Source organism: Pecten maximus, chromosome 11 (assembly GCF_902652985.1).
Source record: "Pecten maximus chromosome 11, xPecMax1.1, whole genome shotgun sequence".
In the NCBI taxonomy this organism is placed as follows: Eukaryota; Metazoa; Mollusca; class Bivalvia; order Pectinida; family Pectinidae; genus Pecten; species Pecten maximus.
The window spans coordinates 8,057,208-8,067,452 of NC_047025.1; the positions used below are offsets into that span (position 1 = coordinate 8,057,208).

Genomic DNA, 10,245 nt, shown 5'->3' on the forward strand with positions numbered 1-10,245 from the left:
AACTCTGACGAGTCCTTGTACCTTTTCAAGAGATCCGTCCCCATAGCATCCAGTATCTCCTTGGCAACATTGTTTGTAGTGTTTGCCGATGTTTCTCTGAAGCTTTTAGTTAACTTGTTGAAGAGTGGAGATACGACAGAGACAGTTGGTACTTTCTCCTCACACATTGCAACCGTTGCAGTTTTCATGCATTTCATAATGTTGACTACATGTTCAGCTGCAGTAAAGTCAGCTTCAGTAATATCTGGAAGGTTACTGGATTGCTTTATCATTTCAGGTGAATACAAAGTTGCCTGCATAGCTGATTGTTGCTCAAGGAAACGCTCTGCCATTTCATATGAGCTGTTCCATCTAGTGCTGACGTCTACATTTAGTTTGTGATTTGGAACACCAACCAAAAGTTGTTTTGATTTTAGCAGTTCATTTGCACTTGAACTGCGATGGAAAAATGCTACAACCCTCCTCAACTTTGCGAGTACCATGTGTACTTTGTCCACTTTCATTGCTTTCTGTGATGCTAAATTTAACGTATGAGCAAAACAGTACAAATGTACTGGAACAGATGAAAGTTTTCCTGCACTTTTCATGTTACTCGCATTGTCAGTTACTAACACATGGGGGCCGCGGTGGCCGAGTGGTTAAGGTGTACCGACACTTTAACACTAGCCCTCCACCTCTGGGTTGCGAGTTAGAAACCTACGTGGGGCAGTTGCCAGGTACTGACCGTAGGCCGGTGGTTTTTCTCCGGGTACTCCGGCTTTCCTCCACCTCCAAAACCTGGCACGTCCTTAAATGACCCTGGCTGTTAATAGGACGTTAAACAAAACAAAACAAAAACAAAAACAAAACTAACACATGGGCTTTCTCAATAATGTTCCATTCCTTTAAACAGCCATCCATCATCTCTGCAATATGTTCCCCTGTGTGGGATTCAAACATAACCCTGGTTTGCAGAACTTTACTCTTAAGCTCCCAGTCGTTATTGATAAAGTGACAGGTAACATTTTCATATGACTGGGTAGCCCTGCTGGTCCATCCATCTGACGTGATGCTAACATGTTCAACATTTGACAGTTCTTCAATCAATTGATTTTTAGTAGTTAAATACATACTTGGAATGATCTTGTCACTGAAATGTTGTCGACTTGGAATTCTATATCTTGGCTCAACAACGTGCAACAACTCGCGGAAGCCGTCATATTCCACTACCGAAAATGGGCGCAGATCTTTCACTATGAACTTGGAAATAGCACTAGGTGTCGATGTAGCACGTTTACTATCGGCTTTTAAACTTACAGTAGTATTTAGCTTTACTTGTGTTAAACCAGTTGCCGATCTCGGTTTTTCAATACGTGTCTTCAATGTCTTGCTGGTAGAGTGTTCGCTTGTCAAATAGGGATGATGGCGGGTTAAATGCAAAGTCAAGTTAGTCGTGTTCCCAGAATACTTCGCCTCAGCCTCACACTCTGTGCATACGGCAATACCCTTCTTCGTTTGGTAAGTTCCATGTGGATCCTTGACTTGTTTCAACGAATAATGAATCCATATCTTTGATTTACATGTCGGGGGTGGTTTAATTAAACGGCATTCCACATGGCCGTCTGCGTTAGCCATTTTTCAATGTTTATTCGCAATCAAGAAGGTGCTCTGCATTTGCGACTTCAATACAAGCGTGTTACAAGCGTTTTACTGACGGCGCGCTTCGGCGTGCTCGATTTGCTGTATCAAATGGACGGCCTCAAATCGGTCCCACGAACCCGCGCCGGCGATATTTCGATACAAGGATCGCTGTATCGATGTATCGTATCGCGGCACAAAACGAACATATATCGATGTATCGTTACAGCACCAATAATTGGATATTGTTTAACGAGAAACGGTAAGCTAAGCGTTAGGATTCTACTTTCACTTGTTCACCGCATTCCTGATCGAAGCCGAGATCGACTGTCATGGCAACGAAAAAGGCCGTGTTTTTAGAAAAATATTAGACGTACAAATGTGCGTTAAAATCAATCAGATGCATAGGATTTTTCAGATACATATTGATATACCCTTTCCAATATTTAAAGAAACCACGTTAAAAAGGTGATTTTTGCAAAAATATATAACTGTTAATGTTAACGCATTTACCAGTCAGGTGACCTAACTAAATATGCGAGTGACCCGAGAGGGTCGTCGTTTTACTGCGGGCAATGTGTACTCTCATTTGAAATGCTTATTGAGCACGTACAGCATTGTATATCAGGAAATAAAGACTTATCTAATGCATCAACTACCATTTTAAAGACTCTGGTATGTCTCGACACTGCCCTGCAGGTAGGGCGTAAGAATTGTACCTGCTGCCCCCATCGCATGATCGTAAGAGGCGACAAACTTTAGGATCTTATCTTTTCTCTTCTTTCTGAACAACTTTCTTCTTCCTAATGTCTCCCTTGACAATGCCTCACTTTTGGCCTTTAGTTGAGCGTTCGCCCCTGTGAGGAAGGCTTTGGGCCCTGTCCCCTAGCCGAGACATACCAGAGTCTTTAAAAATGGTAGTTGCTGCTCCTTGCTTAGCGCTCAGCATATTAGGAGTGGGACGACTGGTTCGCCCGTTGTCAGTATAATGTGACAGGGTGGGGTGTGCTGCTTGGTGTCTTCGGCAGTATGCTTCAGTGAGGTAGCACTATAAATCGGCAAAAGTTCCAGCCTATCACAAGGAGACTTAACACGAACATACCGCAGCCTCCCAAAACACACAGAGACCTAATATTTGGCCTGTAGCATGCTGGGGCGAAGGGCTCCCAAGTTTGTTCAAATGAATGACCTTGACCTTCATTCAAGGTCACAGGAGTCAAAAAGGCTAAAATCTTTAAACAACTTCTTCTCAATAACCAAGAGTCCCAGGGAGTTGATATTGGGTCTGTAGCATGCTGGGGTAAAGGGCTAGCAAGTTTGTTCAAATGAATGATCTTGACCTTCATTCAAGGTCACAGGAGTCAAAAAGGCTAAAATCTTTAAACGACTTCTTCTCAATAACCAACAGTTCCAGAGACCTAATATTTGGCCTGCAGCATGCTAGGGTGAAGGGCTCCCAAGTTTGTTCAAATGAATGACCTTGACCTTCATTCAAGGTCGCAGGAGTCAAAAAGGCTTAAATCTTTAAACGACTTCTTCTCAATAACCAAAAGTCCCAGAGACCTAATATTTGGCCTGTAGCATGCTGGGGTGAAGGGCTACCAAGTTTTTTCAAATGAATGACCCTGACTCACATTCAAGGTCATGTCGATTAAGTATGCTTAAATCTTTAAATGACTTTTAGTGAAAAGCCAAAGTGCAGAGAGACATTATATTGGTCCTGTAGCATGCTTTCAAATAACTGCAGGATCCATGTATGAAAAGATCACTGCATTGCAGGTGAGCGATTTGGGCCCATTGGGCCCTTGTTAGTAAACGTCTTTTAAGGACAGCCTCTCGTGCATGCGACATGAATATGTGCGGCGAGTGCGTATGTGTGTTTTTGGAGGCTTCTGTAAGTTCTGAACACTTGCCGATTTATAGTGCTACATTACTGAAGCATGCTACCGAAGACACCCAGCTTAACATCCCACCTGGTCACAATATACTGCAAATGGGAGAACCAGTCGTCTCGTTCTCAATTCGCTGAGCGCTCAGTAGTACTAATGACTACTGTAAGCATCGGCCAGAGGACACAACCTAAAAGCTTCCCACACAGGGGCGAACGCTCAACTAAAGCATTGTCAAGGGAGATGTTAAGAAAGAAAACAATTAAAGAGAAAAATCCCAAATTAAGTCGCCTCTTAGGATCGTGCAATGGGGGCAGCAGGTACAATTCATATGCTTTAACTGCAGGGGAGGCATGAAGGAATATCAGTTATTTAAAATTCATGTGATATTTTAGTCGAAATCATGTGATGTCATTTCGTCGATATGACATACCTGAGTTGATTGATTCCTTCGACGTAATCAGCAGTTATAGGTCGGACTAAAAGTAATTCATCATATTCCTGCGATATCTCTTTTGCTGCATCCAACAGAAACTCTGACGAAAATAGAAAAAAAAGTTATCTGAACAAAAAAAACCCAGAAAAGTTTAAAAAAAGAAAGCATTATAAACCTATACGGGCAATGACGACTTCGTCTAGGCGTATAAATGCGCGAGGACCACCATCTGTGTGTCGCATGCAATAAATCAATAACCGTTAAACATGTATTATTGGATTGGAGTGGTCTACAACCTATATAGGAGAATATTTCTGTAACAGCATAACAAGCTCATAACAAGAAAACAAGATGGGTGACAGAAGGTCATTTTGTTACCGCTATTTCCAATGAAGTACTGTATTGACTCTATAGATTTCTGTAGATTTCCCATGCTTTCTTGTTGTGGCAATTTCAAATTTTAACAGGTTAAAGCTTGTTAATGCAGTTTCTCAAGTTTGTATGAGTCTTTCTCAAATTTCGTTTGTAGGCTCCCATTGGAACCTAGTTGTACATGCTATTTTTCGGAATAAGCGGAAGACAAGATGACCAAGAGGCGACCAATTTTATTTTTGACAGTTGAAGTTTGCCAGAAGGTTTTACACATGTATATCCTCAAATTTTACATGTAGGTTTCCCCTGGCCCCCTTCTTGTGTAAATAAGATAGCCAAAGGCGGCCATTTAAGGTTTTATATCGCCATTTCCTTGAATGTCCTTTACGGATATTTCTTGTATTTCACTAAGTTTCAGTATGTATTGTTTTGAAATTTGTTAACCCTATTTCATAAAGAGTTCTGTATGGATCTGTCTCGATTCAAATGAGAAAAAATAAGTCTCAAGAATTTTATGATTAAATGCTCCGTTATAGCCTACCCTATAATGATTCAAATTGTCGATGGGACATAAACCAATAGGATACCATTTACGGCTTAGTTTTTCCAGTGACTTGATTTGCTTATCCATCAAATCTGATGTGTATAGATGTGTTATGCAACGATGGATACTTATATGAACTCAATAAACATAATAACGACTCTTCGGTACAGATGTAGATTGAGGGAGTTATGCTACGATCATAGTTATAACCATCACTTGTTATGTGTAACTAACCTGCAGAAATGTCCAATGGGTAGAATGTAAGTGCTTTCTGTCTTTTCAGCAGCTCGTCTATAACATGCCGCGTTTTGGAACAATCTCCGCTTCCGAGGTCAACCAAAGTCAGGTCATAGGAAACATCCGGAATTATATCCTGTAATATGAAGAAAACTAGTGATATTTTCATACAATTTGATATATTTTTAGGTCATCTGACTTGAAAGGTCAGGACGACCTATAGCCATCGTGTTTCGTCCGCCGTCCGTAAACTTTTCACATTTCAATCTTCTTCTCAAGTTCCATCAGTGGGATTGAGCTGAAACTTGGCAGAAATGATCCAGAGATGGTCCTGACCAAGTGTTGTTATTTTTTGTGTCGGTCAAAAATCCAAGATGGCCGCCATTTTGAAAACGCATTTAAATTCTTCTCACGTTCCAACTGTGCTGTTAAGCTGAAACTTGCCTGAAATGATCCTGAGATAATCCTGACCAAGTGTTACTTCTCAGGCCGATTTGAAATCCAGGATGGCCGCCATAGCAGCCATATTGAAAAACACATTTTAAACTTCTTCTCAAGTTCCACCAGTGCTATTGAGCTGAAACTTGCCAAAAACGATCCTGAGATGATCCCGACCAAGTGTTGTTATTTTTCGGGCCGGTCTGAAATCCAGGATGGCCGCTATGACAGCCATCTTGAAAAAACACATTTTAAACTTCTCCAGTTCCACTGGTGCCATTGAGCTGGAAATTGGTGAGGATGTTAAGGATTGCGAGCCAATAAAGTGTTGTTACTTTTCGACCTCGTAACAATTTTGAAATGGCAGCCGCGGCGGCCATTTTGTTACATGATTGTGCAATCATTGTTTTCCTGAACAACACCTGTTTCAAACTTCTCAACTTTTAACAGTGGGATTCAGCACTAACTTACTTGAAAAGACCCCGAGATGATTCTGGTTTGGTTTGCTTTGGTTTATTTTGTTTAACGTCCTATTAACAGCTAAGGTCATTTAAGGACGGCCTCCCGTGACTTAAGTGTTGTTATTTTTTGGATGTGTCTGAATTCCAAGATGGTCGCCATGGCCGCCATCTTGAAAAACACATTTTAAACTTCTCCAGTTTCACTGGTGTCATTGAGCTGGTAATTGGTGAGGATGTCAAGGAAGGCAAGCCAACAAAGTGTTGCTATTTTTCGGCCTCGTAAAAACTTTGACATGACAGCAATGGCGGCCATTTTGTAACATGATTGCGCAATCATGGTTTTCCTGAACAACTATTTCAAACGTCTCAAATTCCACCCGTGGGATTCAGCTCTAACTTACCAGAAATGATCCTGAGATGGTCATTACCAACTGTTGTTATTTATCGGGTCGGCCAGAACTCGGCCATCTTGAAAAACACATTTTATACTTCTTCTCCAGTTCCACTGGTGCCATTGAGCTGGAAATTGGTGAGGATGTTATGGAAGGAGGGCAAACAAAGTGTTGTTATTTTTCGGCCTCGTAAAAACATTGACATGGAAGCCATTGAGGCCATTTTGTAACATGATAGTGCAATCATGGTTTTCCTGAGCAATGCCTATTTCAAACTTCTAGCTCTAACTTACCAGAAATTATCCTGAATTGGTCCAGACCAAGTGTTGTTATTTATTGGGTCAGTCAGGAATCCCAAGATGGCCACCATGGCCAACAGTGCCACTATATAGTTGCTACAGAGAATACATATTACAATAATGAAAGGGTCTTTAATTTAGAGTCAGATGACCGTTAAGGCCCTTGGACCTCTTGTTATCAATTTTAAAGCTTATCTGTGAAGCTTATCATGCGTCGGCCGCCTTTAAATCACTAAAATTCCTTTGCCTGGAACATAACTTGGAAAACCAGATTCAATGTTGTAGCTGTCCTTGGGACAAAGAAGCGGGGTCAATGATCAGACCTGGATTGTGTTGCCATGATGTGGTGATAATTTTGGAAACATCTTGTGTCAAATTACATGCTTTGCCCAACCGGTCATATACTCTCTCTGACACCCGCGGGATTAAATACTTGTTCACGTGCGGAACGTTTAATTCCCGAATTTTCACTACAGTAGTAACTTTTTTCTTTTTATGCTTTTCTGTCAGCTCTACCTATAGGGCTGCCCTGTATGGCGCGGGAAGGATGTCATATTAAATATTTTTGCCTAGGCAGAAATCGAATTTTACCTAGGCAAAAATAAAATATTGCCTAGGCAAAAATATTTCTGCTTAAGCAAAAATACAAAAATAATTTTGCTTAAGCAAAATTCGATTTCTGCCTAGGCAAAATTATTACTGCCTAGGCAATAATCGAAACAAAATCATTTTTGCCTAGGCAGAAATATAGCAAAAATATTTAATTATGACATCCTTCCCGCGCCAAAGCCCTGCAGGTAGGGCGTAAGAATTGTACCTGCTGCCCCATTGCATGATCGTAAGAGGCGACTTATCTTTTCTCTTTCTTAACAGCTTTCTTATGTCTCCCTTGACAATGCCTTACTTTTGGCCTTTAGTTGTAAGGAAGGCTTTGGGTTCTGTCCCTTGGCGGAGACCTCCAGAGTCCTTAAAAATGGTAGTTGCTGCTCCTGCTAAGCTCTCAGCATATTAGGAGTGTGACGACTGGTTCGCCCGTTGTCAGTATAGTCTGTCCTGCAGGTAGGACGTAAGAATTGTACCTGCTGCCCCCATTGCATGATCGTAAGAGGCGACTAAATTTTGGATCTTATCTTTTCTCTTTTTTAACAGCTTTCTTCTTCCTAATGTCTCCCTTGACAATGCCTCACTTTTGGCCTTTAGTTGAGCGTTTGCCCCTGTGAGGAAGGCATTTGGTTCTGTCCCCTAGCCGAAACATACCTGAGTCATAAAAATTGGTAGTTGCTGATCCTGCGTAGCGCTCAGCATATCTGGAGTGGGACGACTGGTTCGCCCGTTGTCAGTATAATGTGACCGGGTGAGGTGTGCTGCTGGGTGTCTTCGGCAGTATGCTTCAGTGAGGTAGCACTATAAATCGGCAAAAGATCCGGCCTATCACAAGTAGACTTAACACGAACATACCGCAGCCTCCCAAAACACACATACGCACTCACCAAATGCACGACAGGCGGTACGCACGGGAGGCCGTCCTTAAATGACCTTAACTGTTAATAGGACGTTAAACAAAATAAACCAAACCAAACCAAAAAAGGGTCAAAATGGCTGAAATTTTTAAATATGTCCTTCTCAAGACCCAAATAAGACAGAATCAAATACTTTTCATAATTGGAAGGGCCTTGGGAGTATTTTACCAAAATTGTGAATATCTTCACACTTGGATCGGACGTCTGCCACTTGTATGGAAGGCCGTCCTTAAATGACCTTAGCTGTTTATAGGACGTTAAACAAATATAATCAAACCAAACTTTAGAGAGGTACCATTTAGTATACTTTACATCGGGAAATAACAATTTGAACTATCATATGTTGAATATATATTTGAATTAGTTATAACTTGATTAGATCGATCAGTATGGGATGACAGTTTGATTGTTTACACAAGTTTGCCCCGACAGCCTCCAGGGGCTGATGGGCGGGACCAAAAAGGGTCTAATTTACTCAAATAAACCTCCTACAATAATGCAATGGGGGCAGCAGGTACATTTCTTGCACCCTACTTCCAGGACAGCTGTAAAATACATGATATATCCATACAAGTTTCATATTACTTACCTGTGATCTATGTTCTAGAAATTCTTTTTCACTTCCTCTTAAATAGTAATCCCGATTTATCTCGACACTTTTCTGAAGTAGTCTCGATCCGACTTCATCGTAGTTATACCAGGTAGGAATATACTTAGGGTTTGATGTCAGCCCTGACACTAATATTCGCTTAAGGTTGTCTGCCATTTTCTTATCAAATACTAGATACAAATTAAAAACGGAAAAAAGATCAATAACAAGAGCTTAACGGTCACCTGAGTTTTTAATATATTTTGGCAGATTTGAATTTGAGGTCTATGCCTCCAGCAAGCTAAAGGCTCAATAACAGGTATCTGGTCCTCTTGCTTAGAGAGAAGATTAAGTTTAAAGATTTTAGCATGTTTGACCACTGACCATCAATGAAGGTCAATATCAATCGTTTGAACAATCTTGATAACCCTTCATCCCAACATGTTACAGGCCTAATATCAAGGCTCTGGACATTTTGCTTAATGAAAAAATGTTTGAGATTTTAGCTGATTTGACCCCTTAGACCTAAAATGAGGGTGAATGTCATTCCTTTGAACAAGATATATTGTTCGCCCTTCATCCAAGCATGCTTCAGGCTTAATATCCATTATCCGCTTTGTTAGTAAGAGGATAAAATATTTAGCATATTTGACCCTTGTGATTTTTGTTAAAGCACAAAGAACAATCTTGATAGCCCTTCACCATGCTATATTCCCAATATCAGATCTTCAGGCCTCTTGCGAAATGAGAAGTCGTTTAAAGATTTTAGCATATTTGATCCCTATGACTGAAGAATGAAAATCAAGGTCATTCAGTTGAATAGTCTCAATAGCCCTTTACCCCAGCAAGTTATTTTCCCAATATTAACTTGTGGTCATTTTTAAGTTGAAAATATAATGTATTTACAAACGGACGACAATGGACAAAGGGCGATTAGAATAGGTCACTTGAGACTTCGTCCCAGGTGATCTAAAAATGTATTCGATTAACAAAGTAATATAAAGTGATGAAATTGCTTGAAGAGATATTTTCACAAATCTGAAGAAAGGGATGGGTCTTCACTTCAGAGAACTCCTGTAAAAGTAATATTGTATTCGGATTCCCTAAATTATAACTGGCGACAGCTAGAAGCTACCAACTTAAAAGCTTCACTCCTGAATTAAAATGTCGGTTTGTATTGAGAATGCGACCACCAGACATGTCTAAAAGAATTTCACAACTTATATTAACAACGTGGTTAAATGTAGGACTATACAAGGAAATTATATTTTGAAAGGATATCGCAATGAAGGCTATGACAAGTCCTCATGATAATTTTCAACAACCTGTATCTGCCGTTTGTTTCCCCTTCAGAAGGCGAAATACATGTATATCAATGAAATTATGATATTGGGGTCAATAGAAGAAAGAAAAAATTCGGTACACCTGATCCCATTGAGCTGATGCCGTGG

General features: G+C 40.5%; 1 protein-coding gene across 1 annotated transcript; it reads right to left on the reverse strand.

Moving 5' to 3' along the window:
- Positions 1–1,913: 1,913 nt before the first annotated feature.
- On the reverse strand, positions 1,914–8,971 carry LOC117337823 (histidine N-alpha-methyltransferase-like). The gene is made up of 4 exons (XM_033898945.1): positions 8,795–8,971; positions 5,093–5,231; positions 3,940–4,042; positions 1,914–1,944 (listed from the first exon to the last, which is right to left on the reverse strand). Exons 1-4 carry the CDS (start codon positions 8,969–8,971, stop codon positions 1,914–1,916), a joined length of 450 nt encoding a protein of 149 aa, XP_033754836.1.
- Between the last annotated feature and the right edge of the window lie 1,274 nt (positions 8,972–10,245).